At 46.0% G+C, this 22,039-nt stretch overlaps 1 protein-coding gene across 1 annotated transcript in view; it reads left to right on the top strand.

The window, feature by feature from the left end:
• MBOAT1 (membrane bound O-acyltransferase domain containing 1) overlaps nucleotides 1–22,039 on the top strand; it is a 111,437-nt gene that overhangs the window by 53,572 nt on the left and 35,826 nt on the right. The window contains exons 2-4 of the mRNA XM_059179441.1: nucleotides 5,954–6,099; nucleotides 7,103–7,180; nucleotides 13,681–13,776. Of these exons, the coding sequence (XP_059035424.1) occupies nucleotides 5,954–6,099; nucleotides 7,103–7,180; nucleotides 13,681–13,776 (320 nt within the window). The remainder of the gene's footprint in view (nucleotides 1–5,953; nucleotides 6,100–7,102; nucleotides 7,181–13,680; nucleotides 13,777–22,039) is intronic.

Here is a 22,039-nt window from a genome sequence, read left to right as displayed (position 1 = left end):
TCAACCTCTGCGCCTCCTGGAAGCCGCGCTGGCCAGCTCCCAGGGCTGCATTCTGAGAAGGCCGGCGACCCTTCTCCTACGGAGACACCCGCATCATTCCCCCAGCCTCCTTCCTACGTGGGTGGAGGCTGCTTTGCCGTTCTCAGATTTATCTCTGCCGTAGGTTTATGAAACCCTACTCGGGAGCCGGAAAACCCAGACAGTGACTCATTGTCATAAGCTTCATTGCCTCTCCCTGCGGAAGAAGGGACCATGGAGGACGCTGGCGGCTGCCGGAATGCTGGGTGGGAAAGGGAATTGTTACAGGAGCCGCAGGGAGGACACTGAGGAAGCCCGTCCGCAGTAGCTCAACAGAACTTACTGTGTATTGGGTTATTCGATGTGTAGTTCGTGTGTTAATGTAGTGGGTATATGATAGTATTAGTAGCAGGTATTGTCCTTGCCAAGTACCGTTTCAAATGATTTTACATAATCTTCAGTTCCAACAGCCCTGTGAAGTGGTACCACCATTAGCACCCCTGTCACCTGAACTAAGAGTCCAAATGCAGCAAGTTCCTGTAGCTCGTCCCCCAGTAGATGGTGGATCCTGGTCTTGTAGCCCGGTACTTGGCTCTCGGTCGACCCTTGAAACCACGGGGTCTGTTGCTGCTTGTGGGAGAGGCGGTCACATACTTCCATGTGATGATGATGATGATGATGATGATGATTTTTAATTTAAATCCAATTAACCAACATGTAGTACATCGTTAGTATCCGATGCGTTGTTCAATAATTCATCAGTGGCCTATAACCACCAGTGCTCATCTTCATGGGATGATTATTGAAGGTAGAACTTTTTCTTTTGTAATTCTTGTAATTTGACACTCTTCTTATGGGACTTTGATCGTTTCCTAAAAGGTTTTTCTCATTTGTTTGTTTTTACTAGGCAGGAAGACCCAATCCCTTTATTATTTTGGTTTATACAAACCAAAGATAGGTTTATCTCACCAACTTAGGTGTTTCTCCAATTTGGATAAAGAGACCTTCCTAGTTTCAAGGGCTGGGAGTCACTGGAGTTTAATATCTGTGTCATCTCAAGTCAGTGATTTGGTTTCCAGAGTTGTGTAATTTTTAAAACCTGCTGATTCTGGAAAGGCTCAAACATACACAAAAGTGGAGAGGTGAGTAGGATGAACATTCATGTGCTCAGCTCTCTGTTTGCAGCTCGTTGCCGATCGTGTTTCATCTGAACCAGGATCCGTAATTTGTTAACTCGGGATCTCCAGACATGTTGGGCCAGAAAATTCTTTGTTGTGGAGAGCTGTCCTGTCCCTGTTAGGATGTTTAGCGGTATTCCTAGCTTATACCCACTAGAGGCCAGGAGCTTTCCCCTGCTACTTTTTCTGATGATGACAGCCAAAAATGTCACCTGGGGGCAAGGCATCCCTCCTTGAGAGCCACTGCTTTATGCTCTCTCCAGTCTCCATTCTTTCAAGATTATTTGGAAGCAGATCGTATGGATCAAATCAAATCCACTGTGACTTATCCCTCTGAAAAACAATGCCGCCCATTTTATTGGCCTTATGTAGAGGAAAGAAACAAAGATTTCATCCTGTTCCTACATGAATTATCATGAGAACCTGCCACTGTTGGCCGCAGAGATGGTCATGGTCATACCAGCTACTAGAGTTGATAGGAAGTGAACAATTGCAAAGAAATTGGAGTCCTGCTTCAGCCTATACTTTTTTTCTCATTGTGGTAAAATAGACAAAATACAAAATATTCCATTTTCACCATTTTTAAGCACACAGTACCGTTCCGTGGCAGTAAGGACATCCCCATTGTCAGGCAACCATCACCAACACCCACCTCCAGAATTCCATTAACCTTGCAAAACTGAAACTCTGTATCCATCAGATAATAACCCCATTCCCTCCACCCCTCAGTCTGTCTACCATGAATCACCGTTCTACTCTCTGTCTCTATGAATTTAACTACTGTATTCTAGGTACCTCGTTTAGGGGGAATCATACAATGTCTGTCCTTTTGTGACTGACTTATTCGCTTAGCATCAAGTCCTCAAAGTTCAACCGTGTCATAGCCTGTGTCAGAATTTCCCCCATTTTAAGGCGGGATAATACTCCCACGGTGTCCACAGACCACATTTTGTTGATCCGTTCATCCACTGAGAGACACTTGGGTTGATGCCACCTTTTGGTTATTGTGAACAGCGCTGCTACACACATGGATGAAGAAATATTCATTCAAGACCCAGTTTTCAGTTCTTTTGGGTAAATACCCAGAAGTGGGATTGCCGGGCCCTGTGTCACTGTATTCTTCATGTTCTGAAGAACCGCCATATTGTTTTCCACGGGGCTGCACCACCCTGCCCTCCTACCAGCAGCGCACAGCGCTCTAGTTTCTCCTCATCCTTGCCAACACTTACTATTTTGCTTTTTGAAAGAAGAGCCGTTCCCATGGGTGCGAAGCGGTATCTGTGGCTCAGTGTGTGCCTTTTAAGATGTACATCTGGGAGTTGAAAAGCAATTCTGTTAGAAGCCTCCTGTAGGGGTGCCTGGGTGGCTCAGTGGGTTAAAGCCTCTGCCTTCGGCTCAGGTCATGATCCCAGGGTCCTGGGATCGAGTCCCGCATCGGGCTCTCTGCTCAGCGGGGAGCCTGCTTCCCTCTCTCTCTCTGCCTGCCTCTCTGCCTACTTGTGATCTCTCTCTGTCAAATAAATAAATAAAATCTTTAAAAAAAAAAAGCCTCCTGTAGAGCCAAGGGGCTCTACTGTGTTTCCACCTTTGCCTTGGAACGGTTTGCCAGGGAACATTCAGAAAGCCATCCGGGACTCGCTCCCAGGAAGAGGACGGAGGAGTGGATTGTGTCTGTGTGTAGCAGGAAGCTTCCAGTCCCGAACAAGGTCTGGCATTTAGGCATTAACTGCGAACAGTTAAGGGAAAGGATTCAGGTTAGGTTAGAATGAGAGTCCATTAGAGCCAGAAGAGACGTTAGAGACCAGGTCTCCTGAATCAAAGATTTCCTACTTACCACACATCCCCCCCCGCCCCATTTTTTTTGAAACCCAGAGCATGTAAGTCTTCTTTTCTTGACTTGCTGGTCGTGACAATGTCTTGCCCACTGTCTCCTGTATCTGGCATATAGCGTCAACCAGTAAATATTTGCAGAATCAATGAATTACCTAATGTCACCCAGCTGACACCTGAGAGTCAGAACTAGGGCGTTCAGAGTATGGTGGCAAAAAGATGGCAGATTGCGTCAGTGACCCCGTGAGCGTTTCTTCCTCTTTATTGATCCCTGGAGTGACAAGATCAGATGGCATGTTTGCACCCTGAGCCTTATTCTTCCTTGGGGGGGTGCAAGGATCCACCTCTTTGAAGACCAGTCCAGCTGACGAGACTGGCAGGAGGCTGTGGAAATCTGGACCAGCTGAGGGACAGCCACCAGGCTTAAATCTGTTCCTTCTCACCTCTGCCCCACGCCTTCAGGGTCCAACCTCCCCGTCCTCTATTTTTCTTCTTTCTGAGAAAGCCTAGTTTCTCCTGGGTGTCTTTGGAGGCCTCTCTCTTTATTGTGCTAAAGCAGGTGTTCTCTGTCTTGCCTGCCTATGAGAACCACCTGATGCCTTGGAAATCCTGACGCCATGCCAGTTACGTCAGAAGGGCTGGGACCAGTTTGTACCTATTTAAACAGTTTTTTTCCTGATTGTCAGCCAGAGCCTCCTCCCTCCTTAATCATGAGACTTCTTGTTATTTACTTTGGATCTAAAGGGGGCAGAGTGTAAGAGAATAATAATAATGTAACAAGTTCACATCATGTTAATGTTACTTTCCAGTGACTGGAGGTTATTGTGCTCCTTTCTCAGGGTATAAGCTCCTGGAGGCAGGAGCCGGGCCTCCCTTCTCCTCCATGCCAGTGCTTCTCAAAGTGACTGTGCATCACCATCCCTTGGGGGACCGTTAAAGCACACAGTGCCGGACCCACCTTGGGAACGCCTAATTTAGTAGGTCTCAGGTGGGGCACGAGAATTTGCATTTCTGATGGTTTTCCAGGTGATGCCCGTGCTGCTGGTCAGGGAACCACACTTGAGAACCACTGCTCTGCCGTTTGAGTCATTCCTCACGCACAGGGGTGCTCAGTAATTACGGGCCAGGCCAGAGGAATGGAACGGATTTCCCCTTGGGTGCTCTCCTCAGTGACTGTGTTCTCTGTGGCCGAGAGAAGGAAAGAGTGTGTGATCACCTACAGACGATCGTAACTTTGACTTTCTACTTGCCAATTCCTTTACATTTTGAACCTTGCTAAGATGGTTTTTTCCCTCTCTACTGTGTCTGAGAGGGAGAGCTGAGATGGCATATTTAGGCTACATAAGAAGGTATGACCTTGTGGGGGGTCGGTTGGGGTTGGCGTAACTGGGTGATGGACATTAAGGAGGGTTTGTGATGTGATGAGCACTGGGTGTTACATGCAACTGCTGAATTATGGGACTCTACATCTGAAACTAATGATGTACTATATGTTGGCTAATTGGATTTAGATTAAAAAAAAAAAAAGGTATGATCACATCATGTAGGCTAGGTTACAGTTCACCTCCTCTCTGTCTTTCAGGGTAGAAAGTGATGGTGAGCAGTAGTGGGATCAAGTTTTTGGAGAGACCGGTGAACACAAATGATCTAATGGGGCGGGGGGCGATCTCAGCGCAGTCAATTTTTAAAAACGAAACAAAAGAGGCACCTGAGTGACTCCGTCGATTAAGCAACCAATTCTTGATTTCGGCTCAGGTCTTGAACTCAGGGTCGTGAGTTTGGGCCCCAAGTAGGGCTCCATGGTGGGCATGGAACCTACTCAATGATGATAATAGTACTAATAAAAATCAATAAAAAATGAAACAAAAGAATTCTCCAGAAGTATTTCTGTGAATCATCAGGGGTCCAAAGTAGTCTTGGTTTTTACTGGGAAAACAGAATAAGCTCAGATTGAGTAGAGGTCACTGCCTCTCGCTCTACCTCAGAGGCGACCCTAATGAATGTCACTAACAGCTACTATTTTCCGTCGTGCGAAAACCTGCGGAGGCTGAATTTGAGGCTCCATTCAGATATTTATATCCTCCATCCCCTTTCCCTTAAGTGTCTTAAAAGCGAAGCTTTCACTCCGAAAGCTCTGGGGGGTTGGAACCGCTGTTCCCGGTGTCGTTAATGGTTCCATCACGTGGTCTGTTTTGGTTTTGGGTTAAATCAGCTGATCTTTCCGATGGGCATCAGGGAATGCTTTTATAGTTTCTTTCAGGTCCAGTGTTTTTGAGAGAGAGACCGATGAGATTTTTCCCAGGAAGTTGGTTGCCTGTTTTGCATAATTGGACAGGGTTGGCATTTGGAAGTCGAAGGCGGGGCTGTTCTGTGTGGATTTTTCATGCCATTTAGCTTGGGCAGTGCTCTTGTTAATTTGGCATTAATTAAAATGAGAAAAATTAGAGTCAAAACAGCTGATGATGACTTTGGAGAGAAGCATTTAGTTTCCTAGGTAGTCAGTGAAGGAAGCTTCATGGATTTGATTCATTTTCGATTCTCCAGGAACCAGTGCTTTATCTTAGGATGGTGCTGGGGGTGGGCATGGGGTTGGGGGGGAGAGAGACCCAGCAAGCTGACCCCACAGTCCCTGAGGCCGTTGTACATTAAAAAGCCCTCTGTGTGTGGGTGGACAAGCCACCTGGGCTAGCCTTAAAGGATTGGAAATGAAACTCAGTTTCCTCGCTTCTTCCGCCAGTGGAGGGCATTGGGAATTTTCAGTCTCCCCAGTCGTTTCCAAACAAACACTCTCTGCCGAGGAAACAATCCAAGTGCGAGTGCTCAGAGGCATCTTGGTGTGGAACTCTGGAAAGAGTAGAGAGGATTCCCACACAGGTAAAAGGGTAAAGATCTGAGTCTCTTTCTCTCTCTCTTGACCCCCCGTGCAGGTGAATTTCGTGGCGTGCCAGCTCTTTGCTCTGTTCGCTGCGTTCTGGTTCCGCATCTACCTGAGTCCTGGTAAAACCAGTCCCGATGTCCGGCATGCGTTTGTCACCGTTTTTGGCATCTATTTTGTCATCTTTTGTTTTGGCTGGTGAGTATGAGCTTAGAAATTGTAATCCTTATCATTTGAGTGTTTTGTGGCAATGTTTTTGGCATTTGCCAGGCACCGAGGAAAGAAATGTATTTACTCCTATTGTAGGATAATGGGGATGTCCCAGGAATGCCCATGTACTCTAAGAACCTAGAACCAATAAACTACCCATTAAAAGTCAGTTCTGTGAACTTTTCTATAAGTTATGCTTCGACTCACCTCCCCATGGGTCATGTAAATAGAATAGGATATGGTTTCATTTTCCAGCTGAGGAACCCTTCCTACCTGTTGTAGATATTGATGTTTTTCTTGCATTACTGCTGGAGGTAATTGGTGTCGCTCCTGTGCTTGGAGTAGGACAATAGTTCTAGGGCTGGTTTGAGGAAACATTCCTCAACATTCCTCAAGACATTCCTTAACAGAGAGAGAGTCTGTAGATGACACGCTACTAAGTAAGCCAGTCAGTGACCCTGTGAGTGACTCTTCTCCAGGGGACGGGGTGGGGGGGATGTTGTAGGAACAGACCTTTCTAGAAGTGCAACTTAAGGACATTTGTGAGTTTATTCAGGTTACAAGACTGCTGCTTTTCCTCCTCCAATAAAAATGTGAGAAAGGATGACAAGTATTTTGAAGCAGCAAACAGGTGACAGTCTTGGTGTCTGGAAAAGGTCAGTTTGGGTTCTGGTGCTTTAAAATTAAAAAAATAAAAAAAGATGTTCTAAAGAAAGAAAGAATACTTCTGGACTCCCGGTTGTACATGTACAAAGGTGTAAGCATTCCATTTATGGATCGCTGACCTCACCAGCACCGCCGTTGGCAGCCTGTGTCATGGCTTCCTCCTGCCATTTCAAGATTACACAGAGCAAAAATACTTGATTTATTTTCTCTTACGTAAATGCAGTTAATGGCTTGTGGGCTTTTTGGGGGGGCGGGGTATGGGCGTGCAGTAGGTCTGTTAATTTGGAATATATTCAGTGCCCCTCCTCTCTGTGATGTCTTATAGGTACTCCGTTCACCTTTTTGTGCTGGTGTTGATGTGCTACGGAATCATGGTCACCGCAAACGTATCCAGTATTCACAGGTAAGGTTCTGGGAGCGAACCAGACCACGTGAGGGTTTTTTGTGACCTCTGAGATGTGTTTCAGGGTAAAGGGGTACCTTCCCCGTTTTGCCCACCACAAATTGCATATCCTAAGTTCTCTGGGGTATCAGAAGGAGAGGTTGGGGGGGTCCCTAAATGCTGGGAGTATTCAGAGGACACTTTGCAAACATTTCAGAGTAGAAGCCGCTCTGTGATAGTCTGCAGACTGGAGACAGTCCCAGTGGTCCCTACACTGGGGTACTGCTCTGCATTCGAGAAGAGGGAATGATTGATGACGGTGACATGGAGTAAATATGCGGAATGAACGATGCTACAGAAATTCTGGTCTTGAAAATGCAAACTAATTTGTAGTGGCAGAGATCAGATCGGAGGTTAACTGAGCTGGGCTGGTCCACGGAGATCAGGAAGGATCGGCTCAGAGAGGCAGGAAGACTGTGTGTGGGGGCGACAGATAGGTCTGTTACCTGGAATGTGGCTGTGGTTTTCTAGGTGTGTGCCTACGTCGAAACTTTGTGTACTTAAAATATGCACCATAAAATGTTAAAAGGGGAAGAAGTATTCGTACTATGATATTTTGATTTAAAAGCTACGCAGGTAACTTAATTCTGCTTGAAGGCAACAGTGTTTGGATCATCAATTTGGACACCTGTGTATCTGTTTAGCCTTGTCTGTGTGAAACCTCAGTATTAATTATGCCTTTCAGTGGTGCTGGAACGTAAGCTCTATGAAAACAGAGTTCACTGTTGTGTCCTCAGAGTCTAGGACAATACTGGGCACAAGTAAGGGCTCAATAAATATTTATGGAAGGAGTGACCAAACACCTTTGGAGAGACATTTGCCCTGCGATGACTTCTTTCTTGATGGCATTTCTGAAAAAGCAGATGCCTTCTTTGAACTTCAGTAGGGTCTTTGATTAATAAGACAGTTAGCACAATAGTTTTCCTTCTGAAAATCATTGAAATTTAACTTTTTCGTGGATAGTCTTGTAAATTACTTGCAACAAATGTCTGGTTTCCAAGGGAAAATATTTTTGCACCATTCTTTTTTTTTTTTTTTAAGATTTTTTTTTTTTTTTTTTTTTTAAAGATTTTATTTATTTATTTGACAGAGAGAAATCACAAGTAGTCAGAGAGGCAGGCAGAGAGAGAGAGAGGAGGAAGCAGGCTCCCTGCTGAGCAGAGAGCCCGACGCGGGACTCGATCCCAGGACCCTGAGATCATGACCTGAGCCGAAGGCAGCGGCCTAATCCACTGAGCCACCCAGGTGCCCCTTTTTTTAAGATTTTATTTATTTATTTGCCAGAGACAGAGGGAGAGTGAGTGAGCGAGCACAGGCAGACAAAGAGGCAGGCAGAGGCAGAGGGAGAAGCAGGCTCCCTGCCGAGCAAGGAGCCCGATGTGGGACTCGATCCCAGGACCCTGGGATCATGACCTGAGCCGAAGGCAGCTGCTTAACCAACTGAGCCACCCAGGTGTCCCTTTTTGCACCATTCTAATAAAATTTATTAGAATTTATTTTATTTTCACCCAACTCTGTGTCCAGATGAGCTCTGAAAAATTGAATTGTAATCCTCTCTCTCCCAAATGCCTTCCTTGAAAGGGATTGGGTCACCCCTTCAGAAGGGAAATAGGAAATCCATATTTCCAAGAACCGGTATTGGGAATGCCTCATATTATAGCAAAATGCTGTTTTTAGTGTTGGGGGCGGCAGTGAAAATGTCTGGCCTTTTCCCAAACCTGAGTTTTGAAGCAGTGCGACAATTAATAAAAATATTGTTACATCTCTATAGCACATTTTTAATGACCTTACAAATTGTGGCTTGTCATCTCTCACCACACTTGTGTGATGCCGATGGGTGTGGACCATTTTTCAGAGGGTCAGGAGACCTCCACGCACACTCATTCCACGCTGGGCCCGGTCTTCATCTCTGGCCAGGAATGGAACACTCCAGCCTTGGCCAAGCTGAGTGGTTTCCAGACAGGCTATGACTGATGCCCCATCATAATATTGTGGTAGCAGAGGCCTGTGTCATAAGACCAGAAAGGACGCCAGAACAAGTTCTTCCCCTCTTTCTTCGCTGGTGTGGTTGCCAAGATTGCAGAAGAAGGGAGTGGCTCATAGTTCCGGACGGAGGGAAGTGGCTTCCTACTGATGCAGGGAAAGAACATTAGACTGGAAATCTGGCACTTTCTAGCAGCGGGAGTTCAAATAGTTCACACAGCTTCTTTGTACATCAGATTTCCCACCTCTTAAAGGTGGGGTTTAAGTTTCCTTTGGGATCAGGATTTCATGATTCTTTGTGAATTGTGTTCTTCCCCTGGCTGAACCGGTCACAAAGAGTTGTGTCCTTTGGCTGGGAAGCAGAGTAGAAGGTCAGTCTCTGCTGCCAAGGGGAGTTAACCCATGTCTGGACACATGGTTGTCTTTGTCTAGAGAATTCTTGGCGCACCAGCTCTGTTTCCTTCCCAAGCCGCTATATTGGACAGAAATCACAGGTGTTCATTTATTCCATCTAAACCAACTGGAACAGAATATAGTTTGTACCTCCTCAGATGGACAGCTTCTTGTCAGAATGTGCAACACAGTGACCAGTTGTTGGGGGGGTGGGTATCTGCTTGGTGTCAAGTGCTAAGCCAAGCTCTTTTATTTTTAATTATTTTTTAAAGATTTTATTTATTTATTTGACAGACAGAGATCACAGGCAGGAAGACAGGGGTGGGGGGGAAGCAGACTCCCTGCCGAGCAGAGAGCCCCATGCAGGGCTCCATCCCAGGACCCTGGGATCATGACCTGAGCCGAAGGCAGAGGTTTTAACGCAGTGAGCCACCCAGGTGCCCCAGCCAAGCTCTTTTAAATAGTTTTCATTGTTTTTTAATATATAAAGTTTTATTTAGTGTATCAGTATCATTATTGCAAAGATATTCTTTCTAGGACACTTCTATGGGATTTAGATCTTTTTCTCCGCAGCCAAGGGGAGGAAATTGAAAGCTCAGAGTAGAGAGGCATACAGATCCATGAGTTTGTACCGACTGAATACGTCATGTTACCACCACCTGGGGCAGGAAGGGAATAGGATTCCCTCTACCCCAGGCTCTGCCACAGCTCTCCTTCCTAAAAGAACTGTTCTCTGGACTTCACGCACGAGTTTTGCCATTGCTGGGATTTGAAGTCCTGTTGGTCTCTCTCCAGAATACATGCTCTCTCTACCACTCCTGGATTCCTTAGATTTTTTTCAGGTTTGTCTAGAGCATGAGTACAGTGCCCTGTTGTAGTGGGGCACAATACTTGGCACCATCTTTGATAAATAGCTCTTATGATAACAAATGAGTTGAACTGGGTTTTCTCTCTGGGTGGAGGGGCTGCGGAATGTAAGGGTCTGTTGAGAAGAAAGAGGAAGCAGGCAACGGTTGCTTTCAAAAGGGCCCTGGGAGAATTTGTCTCTTGAATTCACTTTGTGCTTTTGCCTTGACCCTCGCGAACTGGCCAGAGAAAGAAGCAGAGGTGAGATGCAGAAAGGTCTCCCCAGGTCCATCCTTCTTCTGCTCAGCGCTTCAGAGAGTTGCTTTCTCTTCTTCACTCGCTTTGTTCACCGTCTTCCTGTTTGAAAAGCCTTAAAGATGAACCCGAGTCTGGGAAGGTCTTTTTTTGGGGTTGTAACATCTTTGTTTGTAAATAATGGTAAAGAGAACGTGAAGACAGGTAGTGCTTTGGTGTTTACAGAACTCCTACCACTCACTGTCTGGATCTTGCTCGCTACCACGTGGGTTTTTTTTTTTTTTTTAAAGATTTTATTTATTTATTTGACAGAGAGAAATCACAAGTAGACGGAGAGGCAGGTAGAGAGAGAGGAAGGGAAGCAGGCTCCCTGCTGAGCAGAGAGCCCGATGTGGGACTTGATCCCAGGACCCTGAGATCATGACCTGAGCCGAAGGCAGCGGCTTAACCCACTGAGCCACCCAGGCGCCCTACCACGTGGGTTTTTATCATTCCTCCTTCACGAGTCCCTGGGTTGCGCCAGTCTTCATGAGTTATTTTAATGTGCATTTGGGCAGTTCGGCATAATTTAATTTGAGAATCTCCATCTTCCCTCTGTTATGACCCATGTTTAAATGCTACGCCTTCTGCATGTATGTGTTGCTGAGGGGCTCCTGAGCCATTTGAAATGTTGAATGTACTCCTTTCCGTTCATTTCAACTAACTGTTTTTTTTTTTTTTTTTTTTTTTTAAAGATTTTATTTATTATTTATTTGACAGAGAGAGATTACAAGTAAGCAGAGAGGCAGGCAGACAGAGAGAGGAGGAAGCAGGCTCCCTGCTGAGCAGAGAGCCCGATGCGGGACTCGATCCCAGGACCCTGAGATCATGACCTGAGCCGAAGGCAGCGGCTTACCCCACTGAGCCACCCAGGCGCCCTACCACGTGGGTTTTTATCATTCCTCCTTCACGAGTCCCTGGGTTGCGCCAGTCTTCATGAGTTATTTTAATGTGCATTTGGGCAGTTCGGCATAATTTAATTTGAGAATCTCCATCTTCCCTCTGTTATGACCCATGTTTAAATGCTACGCCTTCTGCATGTATGTGTTGCTGAGGGGCTCCTGAGCCATTTGAAATGTTGAATGTACTCCTTTCCGTTCATTTCAACTAACTGTCCACGAAGCCCATCTGTGGTCAAGGGTAGGGATGCTCAAGGTCACAGTGCGTGTGTGGAACAGACACATACATATAATTTCAGCATTATAATTGTGTATGTTGGCACGCAGCCCTAGAGAAATCCTGAGAATGGAGAAATGAATGGTGCTGGAGGTGGGCTGGGGAGCCAGGGGACTGACTGGTTGCTGAGACCTACCTGGTAACTAGGTAACTAGGCAGTTCACAGGTAGAGTAGAGACGAAGGGGGTTGCAGGCAGGGGAAGCGGCATGTGGAAGACATTTAGCCTGAGAAGGAGGCTCTCAGGGTGGAGAGGGAGCAGCTGGTGTCATTTGAACGTAAGGGGACATGGAGCGTGGCTGAAGAGGAGTCCCGAAGGGAAAGGTGGAGCTCAGTGCGTGAAGCAAATCACACGTCGCGTTCAGGAGTTTGGATGTGACTGGACCGTGGGACCCACTGGGGGCTTTTACGACAGATAGCACTCATTTAGTTGTTGGTTCTTGTAGCACGCAGCTGTCTGCTCTTGAGCGTGAGACACCCAAGACGTTCTTGCCTTCATGGGGCTCTTGGTCTTGTTGGGGAGACAATGGTTAGTTCGGTTATCACTGTTAGGAAGAAAACCACAGACCCACAATGGAGTCCCTTGGGCCAACTCCCCCAACCGAGGCTTAATACCCTAACCTCGCTGCAGTTTTCAACCTCCCCCAGAAATAGGGGTCTTCCCTGGTCAACCAGGAAGTTTTCTGGTCCACACCAAGGAAGATCTGTCGCGTGGCCCTCTCCATCCCCCAAAGGGAAGATGTAGGGTAAGATGCTTCTCTCTGAGAGAAAGTGACCTTGCCTGAAACAGTCCCTTCTTCTCTTTGCCTGGTCACTCCTTTAGTCCACCCTCTGCCTATGCAAACCTTCCATTTTGTACCGCTCCGTGGAGCTCCCCTCTTCTTGCTGGATGGCGTGCTGCTTCCAGATCCACAAATCACAACTCAGGGGTAGAGCATTTGACTGCAGATCCACAAATCACTTAATGAAGACAGTTCCGTCCTCAGAACTCACTCATTTGGATTTTTGTCCTTTCACGTCACCTAGATATAATGGCAAATTGGTGAGTGCTCTGAATGGCATGTGTGTGTGTGTGCATGTGCATGTGTGTATGGGTGTGCGTGCGTGCGTGCGTGTGTGTGTTTTGCCAGTTCATCCCGTGTGGTCAGGGCCAGTGTCCGTAGGAAGCCATGGAATCATCCAGAGTATGTGGTCCCTGCAGCCTCAGGCGTGGGCCGTGAGCGTCCCGAGCAGAGCACTGGGAACGCTCTCACCCAAGGAGGAAGTAGAGTGAGTGAAGCTGAGCAGGAGCCGTGGACGGATGGACCAGAGCAGTGGGCAGCAAATACGGAGACTGGCAGCCAGGAGCACAAAGCGTCTGAGGAAGGGACTGGTGGGCCGCATCCCACTGGGCTATATTTTGCAGAGATCCTGTGTGAGGACGGTGGTGTGTGGATTGGAGAATCCGAGTGCAGCCCTCACAGGGCCGTGGTTCCCAGCTCCGGCTGCCCAGTGCAGTCACACCTGCCAGACATCCCCTGTACCGGTTCAGCCCCCATATCGGGAGGGTGCAGAGCTCCCTGGGTGACTCCATCGTGCTGTCCCCGTGACAGAAGATGAAGGGCACCCGACAGTGTGTGGGAAAGTGAGAGCAGTGCACGGACTGGGCCGCAGATGAGCTGGAGGACTTTGGGGTGGCTGGCGTGTGGGGAGCGAGGGGGAGGACGAGGAGGAGATGGACGGTGTCACCGCCCTGCCTGATCATCGGACCCTACCCTCTTTCTGGTTTCAGATACTCCTTTTTCGTCGCCATGGCCTACCTGACCCTGTGCCACGTCAGCCGCATCTATATCTTCCACTATGGAATCCTCACTACGGATTTCTCGGGGTGAGTATCTTCATCTGGGTGGGGGTGGGGGTGGGGCGCCTGGACTTTGGTTTTCGACTTGGTCTTTTGGGGTCTGTGAGGCTCAAGCGGTTAGATTGACCGGTCGGTTGGGAAGATCGCGCTCTGATGAGGTTGGGTTGGAAGGTCTGATGAGCTCTGCCGTGTTCTAAGGCGGGGGCGGCAAAGTGGGGTCCGTGGGCTCTACCTGTCCTGTCGCCTCACCTGTTTTTGTAGCTACGTTTCGAGCACAGCTGGGTACTGACCCACTTATGTGTCGTCTCGGGCTGCTCTTACGCTGCACTGGTGGTAGGGTTGTGTGGTTGTGACACGTGACCCACACAGCCCAAAACCTTTACTATCTTGCTCTTTACAGAAATAGCTTCCCGGCCCCTACTCTGAGGCTCTTAGCGCAGGGTTGGTGTTTATCGCATGCTGATTTTTAATCATAGCGAGATTCTTCTATACGCGTTGAGAAGCAGACCCCCTTGGGCGGCCCCCGGCTGCCCTGGCCCCTCCCCAGATTCCCCTGACTTCCAGCAACTAGAAGGTAATATGCAGCACAGCAGGGGTCTCCGTACTTGTTGTAAAAATTTTGTCTGTCACCATGACCTTAAGCTAGGGGGCCACCCCTCTCCTGATGGTCACCTGGTGAAGACTGTGGGCAGCGTCTTGTGTACGCTGTCGATGTTGGTTAGGGAAGAGCGTTTTATGAATCTTGAGGAATGGACTGTAAGGCAGAGTGAGTCGTCGTAACTCATTATAGTGGCCGTGTTACTTCCCTAGGAGCTCGTCTGTTTTCTGCAGGAGTCTGAGGTCAGGGGGAGAGCCTGCCTTCTCCCCTCAGGTTGACTTGCCCTTGAGTCCGTGAGTTATTGGAGAACAGGTAATGAAATAAAGCGGTTGCAACTCGTGGCTCATTTCTGTGAATTTCGCCAGTTGTGTAACTCAAGGGTCCCACCAAGAAGAGGTTTAGGAAGGCAGAGGTTGCTTTGAGGCACAAGGACTTTCTTGTCCTCAAGTCTCTGTGTCTGTGGTTTGCCCCTTCGTGCATCGGTCCCTGACTCACTCAGGCTCTTGGATTTTACATTTCTCTTTGACTTAGATTTTACATTTCTCTTTGACGTGTCTCCTTCCGGGATGCCCCTCCCCGCAGGCTGTGCAGCACCGCTGTTCAGGTTTTCTGAAACTGATTCGCAAACGTCTTACTTTCTAATGAAGTGGTTGGGAAAATACGGGAGCAACAATCATTTTAAAAATCATGTTAAAAATCATCTTTAAACAGCGATCCTAACTCTCCCTGGTGTTTAATCAACAAACTTCATTTTTTGGTTTCACCCCCAAGCTGAACCCCCCACCCCCCACACACATACACTTAGAGGAGCTCCTGGCCCTAATTTTTATTTTATTTTTATCATTTTTTAAATTTATATATATTATTTGCCCCAGGGGTACAGGTCTGTGAATCGCCAGGTTTACACACCTCACAGCACTCACCATAGTACATACCTTCCCCAATGTCCATAACCCAACCACCCTCTCCCTACACCCGCCACCCCCCAGCAACCCTCAGTTTGTTTTGTGAGATTAAGAGCTTTTGAGTCCCCAGGATGCTAGGCACAGTGCCAGGTGTGGGGTAGGAGGAAGGGTGTTTTAGGCAGAGGGAACAGCTTTACAAGAGCACGGAACTGTGACAGGGACCCGTGGTTGGCTCAGAAAGCCGCCTCCTTCTCCCTTTGCAGTGCAGGCCTCCGGACTTTCTTTTACCCTCTCGGTCCACGTTAGAGGAACGGAGTCCGGAGGTGGCTTAGGGAAGAGAGAGGCTGTCACTCAGCAGGTCCGTGATCCAAGGAAAGGCTTTGGTGCCGAATCAAGAGGTTCATTCATGGATCACTCCGCAGCGACTGACTGAGATCCCCGAACCCTCCAGGCCGGGTTCCAGGACGCAGGGGCGAGCAAAGCCTGTGGGATGCCTGTCAAGTTACCAACTGCGAGTCTGCAGGGGACGTTCCCCTGTGCCCGCATCACTGTGTGCTGGGTTGATTCATGTCTTCCTGAACTCAACCTCAGAACCTGTTCTTCTTTGGACAGAGCGTGTTTGTAGGTGTAACTCGCTAAGATGAGGACGCGCTGGATGAGGGCGGGCTCTCCCTTCATTACGGAGGGGGGCGTCCTCCTAAGGAGGCCCAGGGAGACACAGATGCGGGGGACCTATAGAGGGAAGAAGGCCGTGTGAAGACTTAGGCCCAGGGAAGGGTGATGTAGCCACAGGCCGGAGGGCTCCAGGGATGGCCAGAAGCCACCAGAAGCTAGAGGAGAGCACGAAACAGGTTCTGCCGCAGCCTCTAGATGGAACCAGCTCTGCCAATGCCTTGCCTCTGGAAAACCGTGAGATGATAAGTTTCTGGTTTTAAGCCACCTGATTTGTGGGACTCAGCTGTGGCCGCGGTAGGAGAGCAGTACCGTGTTTTATGAACGCACGCCTTTTGATGGGCTAACAGCTGTCCCCCGCTCTGACCCTGTCAGGGGAAACGCCTCCAGTGTCCCTAGTTCTCCCCCTTCTTCTCACACCTCCTCTTCCATCGGTTCTGTCCGTAACACCATGAACTCTTGAATGATCATTGATTCATTTTTAGTATAGCCAGAACTGGCGGAATTTACCAGTAAGAAAAAAATAAAGGACATTTGTGGAAGACAGCAGCGTGCTTATGAAATGTGATAGATCTGGGGACTTGGACGGCAGGGGACAGTGGAATCTGTCACTGTCAGCCTGACTTCCAACAGCGGGGTCCAACGCATTTCCTCAAGCGATGCCTGTGCTCGGGCATTTTTAAGATCTCCTTGTATTAAGAAGGCTCTAGCATTACACACAAAGCTATAGAAAGCTTGGGGATGTCTGGGGGGTTCAGTCCGTTTAGCATTTGACTCCTGATCTTAGCTCAGGTCACGATTTCAGGGTCCTGAGATGGAACCCTACATGGGGGGCTCCAAGCTCAGCTCAAAGTCTGCTGGAGATTCTTTCTCCTTCTCACTCTGCCCTTCCTCCCGCCCCATGCTTTCTCTGCCTAAATAAATACAATCTTAAAAAAACCCAAAACAAACCACATAGAATGTTTGAACTGGAAAAGACACTGTGGGAAAAGATACAAAGAAGCTGTGTCTATTACCTGTAGGTTTTAGTTCTTAGTGCTCCGGCTGTCTGGTTCTTGGGTGTGTTTTCTTCTTCTTCTTTTTTAAAATTATAGAACATTCTTTTTTTTTTTTTTTTTAAGATCTTATTTATTTATCTGACAGAGATCCCAAGTAGGCAGAGAGGGAGGCAGAGAGGAAGGGAAGCAGGCTCCCCGCTGAGCAGAGAGCCTGATACGGGGCTTGATCCCAGGACCTTGGGGTCATGACCTGAGCCGAAGGCAGAGGCTCTAACCCACTGAGCCACCCAGGTGCCCCTATAGAACATTGTTAAGCAGCATTATTCTCTCCCACCCACCACAAATGCACAAATGTCTCATTCGTAAATCACCTTCTTGGAAATAACCAACCTGAAACTTAAAAGATGTTTTAAATCTCAAGCGGTCAGTTAGAGGTTACTGACCAATGTGTGTTTTAAGGATGAGCCTGCAAACAGCCAGCAGTTCCCCTTCAGAATGGAATTCGTATTCACAGTGGCATTTATTTCAGTTTTAAAGCCTTATCTTGGGGAGGAATAAAGTAGTGTTCTGCAGCCGAATATTCTGGTGTCTTAGAGCAGCCTGACGAGAGAGCTGTTCTCTCTGGAGCACGCATCCAAGTCCTGATGCTTTGCATCCTTTATGTAATGTCTTTAGAATAAGAGCCCAGACAGGAATTGAATGGGACGAGATGAGGTCGGCGTTTGTGTCCAACAACATATATATGTCTTTAATTTGGGGGAACCCGTAAACCGGTGCTTTAGATTATTCTGGGCCTTGAAATTTTATTTATCATTGTGAAAGTCATCAAGTTTCCTTGGGCTGGACTGGCATTAATAGTGAGGATAGCACAGAAGATACAGTTTTATTATCGACGCTAATGCAGTTTCCATCAAGACATGCAGCGGGGGATGTCCTTTGTGGTTTCTCTGTGAGTGCAAGCTATTAAAAATACCAGAACATTTACTGTTCTCCTGGGGCAGGCTCAACACTTGCTTGTGATAAAGCTGGTACTCGAGTCCTTCTAAGTTTGTGATGATCAGGAACAAATTCTTTTTTGCTCACAGAAAAGTACAAATTGAGCTTTCTGAGGAAGCAGCAGGGAGAACCTTTATTTCCTTGTTGCTGGCTGGGCCAGATTCAGGCAGATCATTGTTCTCCTATCACATTCGCAACTGGGGTTGCCTCTGTGTTTTCAAAAAACACAGTCTGAAACGAGCACTGGTATAAATTGGTTCTACCCTTCTGGAAGGCAACTTCGCCATAAAATTTCAAGCCGGAATTTTTTTCTTTTAAAAAGTCATATTCTAGGGGCAGCTGGGTGGCTCAGTCCGTTAAGTACCTGACTCTTGATCTCGACTCAGATGGCGATCGCAGGGTCGTGGGATCGAGCTCTGCTTGGGGTTCTGCGCTCAGAGGGATTCTGCTTGCGATCCTCTGCCCCTCCCCTGACTGGTCCTTGTGCTTGCTCGCTCTCTCTCTCAAATAAATAAATAAAAATCTTTAAAAAGTCATATTCTATCCCTAGGAATTTTCCTAGGGATTGGATTACCTTCAGGAAATCAAATTTATTCGTAAGTGTGTTCTACTATTGTCAATAGTAGTGAAAAACTGGGAGCATCCTAAATGGTCCAAAAGAGGTGAATGATCAAATTATGGTACGAAATTGATGTCTTCAGAGGATGTTTAGTGACATGGAAAAATGCTTACAGTAAAATGGAAAATCAAAACTGCAGAGCTAATACATGACTTAAGACCCCCCCCCCTTTTTTTTAATGAATGTGGAATGCATAGGAGAGGCTGGAAAGGGCTATTCAAAATGCTAAGACAGTGTGGTTCTGTTGGGGGGTTTTATTGGTGATTTTAATAATTGCTTTTTTCATATGATTATAATAAGAAATCCCAAGTATTATTGAAATATATTTGCAAGTGTATTACCAGTGTGTATTATGGTGAACTATGGCCTCGAGGAGTGGAACAATAGCCCTCTGTGTTCCCTCTTACCTTATTGGAGCATCATAGAAATATCTCTTGCCTGTGCCCCTTGCTGGTGGGACATGATCATTTGCCTGTTTGTCCATGGAAACGTGTTTTCTTCTCTTGGTTTATGATATCTTGACCCTTCCCTCTGACCAACCCAGTAGGTGTGAATAATTGGGTTCTGTCACAGGGGCAGAGAAGTGATTCTTTGCAGGAAGATTTCAGGATTTGCTTATTTCGTGCTTATTATTCAGGCTTCCGCTAGCTTTTTGATAACTAGCACCGTCACTTGGAATTTAATTCCAAGGACATGAGTTTGAGTTCTACCAAGTATATTATTTGATGGGTTGATTTTGTTGTTATTCTTTGGCTATTTGAAGTCTTTTGTGGTTATGCACAAATTATAGGATTATTTGTCCTAGTTTCGTAAAAACTATTGGTGTTTTGATGGGGAGTGCATTAGACCTGTACATTACATTGGATGGTGTAGACATTTTAACAATATTCTTCCAATCCATGAGCATGGAATATTTTTCCATTTGTGTCATTTTCAATTTCTTCATCAGTGATTTTTGGTTTACAGACTGTACCTCTTTTATCTCCTTGGTTAGGTTTCTTCCTAGGTATTTTATTCTTTTTGGTGCAGTTGTAAATGGGATTATTTTCTTAATTTCTCTTTTTGCTACTTCCTTATAAGTGTATAGAAATGCAATGGATTTCTGGGCATTGATTTTGTATCCTGTGATCTTACTGAATCCCCTTATCAGTTCAAGAGGTTTTCTATATATGGCATCATGTCATATGCAAATGTGAAAGTTTTGCTTCTTCATTACCAATTTAAATGACCTTTATTCCTTTTTCTTGTCTGATTTCTGTGGCTAGGACCTTTAGTAATATGTTGGATAAAAAGGAGAGTGTACATCTTTGTCTTGTTCCCGATCTCAGGGGGAGAGCTCTCAGTTTTCACAATGGAGTATGATATTTGCTGTGGGTTTTTTTTTTTTTTTAAATATACAGCCTTTATTATGTTAAGGTATATTCCCTCTTAGCCTACTTTGTTGAGAGTTTTTATCATGAATGGATACAATATCCATGTTTTTTCTGCATCTTGAAATGATCCATGGTTTTTATCCTTTCTCTTATTGATGTGAGGTATCGCATCGATGGGTTGGTGAATATTCCAATAAATGCCATTTGATTGAATCGCCATTTCATTGTGTTGAATGATTTTTTAAAATGTATTGTTGGAATTGGTTTGCTAATATTTTGTGGAGGATTTTTGCATCTGTGTTCATCAGATATTGGCTGCAATTCTCTCTCTCTTTTTTTTTTTTTTTGGTAGTTTCTTTTGTTCTGCTTTGTAATGGTTTTATCTGATTTAGGTATCAGGGTAACACAGGTCTCATAGAATAAATTTGGAAGTTTTCCTTCCTCTTTTTTTTCTTCCTTTTTTTTTTTTTTTTTGGTGGGGGTATTATTTAAGAAGACTAGGTATTGAGGCTTTTTTAAGTGTTTAGTAGAATTCACCCATGAAGTTGTCTGATCCTGGACCCTAAATTCAATTTCATTTACTGGTCATTGGTCTGTTCAAATTTTCTCTTTCTTCCTGATTGACTTTTGGGAGGTTATATACTTCCAGGATTTTATCCATTTCTTCCAAGTTGTCCATTTTGTTGACATATAATTTTCCTAATATTCTCTTATAGTCCTTTGTATTTCTGTGGTTTTTGTTGTTCTTTCTCCTGTTTCATTTCTGAATTTTATTTGAGTTCTCTCTCTTGCTTCCTTTTTTTTTTTCCTAGGAGTCTGGCTAAAGGTTTGTCAATTGTGTCCATCTTATCTGGGAAATTCATCATCTCTCTTTCTATTCTGAATGATAGCCTTGCTGGACAGAGTATTTTTGGCTGCAGATTTTTTCCTTTCAGCACTGGAAAATATCCTACTTTTCCCATTCGGCCTCCAAAAATTCTGCTGAAATATCAGCTGAGAGCCTTATGAATTTCCTTCGTATGTAATCAGTTTTTTTTCTCTTGCTGTTTAAAAATTTTTCTCTTTATCACTACATTTTGCCATTTTCATTTCTTGTGTCTTGGTGTGGACTTCCTTGGGTCATTTTTTGGGGGGAAGGGGTGTTCTCTGTGCCTTCTGGATTTGGATTTCTGTCTCCTTTCCCTGACTAGGGAAGTTTTCACCTATTATTTCTTGAAATAAATTTTGCCCCCATTTCTCTTTCTTCTTCTGGGACCCAATGTATATGTTGTTACATTTTATGGTGTCACTGATGAGTTCCCTTAAAATCTCTAATTTTTTATTATTCTTTTTTCTTTTCTTTGTTCAGCTTGACTGCTTTCCATTACCCTGTCCTACCAGTTGCTGATCCGTTCTTGGGCTTTCTCTAGTCTACCATTTATTCCCTCCTGTATGTTTTAAATTTTAGTTATTGAGTTCTTTATCTCTGACTGGTTCATTCTTATGTTTTTATCTCTTTTGAAACTCTTTTATCTCTCTTGAACGTCTCACCGAGATACTCCAGTTGACTACATTTATGACCATTACTTTAAATGATCTTTCAGGCATATTCCTTATCTCTCTATCATTTAGGTCTCTTGCTCTCATTTTGTCTCGTTCTTTCATTTGGGACATAGTCTTTTGTCTCCTCATTTTGTCCAAATCTGTGTGTCTGTTTCTCTGTGTTAGGAAAGTCAGCTCTGTCTTCTACTCCTGACAGTACTGGCCTTACGAAGAAGAGGTCCTGTGGTGCCCTGCAGAGCAATGTCCCTTGTTCACCAGGACCTGATGCTTCATGGTGGTTTCCTATGTGTTGAGTGTGCCCTACCATTGTGGCTGAGCTCCATGTGCCTTCAGTTCAGTTGTCTGCAATGGCTCTCGATGCCTATTGTGGGCAGGATTTGAGTCCTCTGTTGCTAATGGGCCAGTTGGGCTGCCTTGGGCTTGAGCTGGCTCAGACTAGCTATTTTCCAGAGCTGTGGTCACATTGAACTGAAGGGTACTCTTCCTGTTTGTTTGCTGACGGGCTCTAGTTGGTGGGTGGGGCCGTCAGTCAGACCAGATGCCTGCCCCAGTCCACTGTGGGGTCACAGTCTAACTGCTGTGTGTGG

Source organism: Mustela lutreola, chromosome 6 (assembly GCF_030435805.1).
Source record: "Mustela lutreola isolate mMusLut2 chromosome 6, mMusLut2.pri, whole genome shotgun sequence".
NCBI lineage: Eukaryota > Metazoa > Chordata > Mammalia > Carnivora > Mustelidae > Mustela > Mustela lutreola.
The sequence above is the reverse complement of the archived record's forward strand: the minus strand, read 5'-3'. Positions and strand labels throughout refer to the sequence as shown.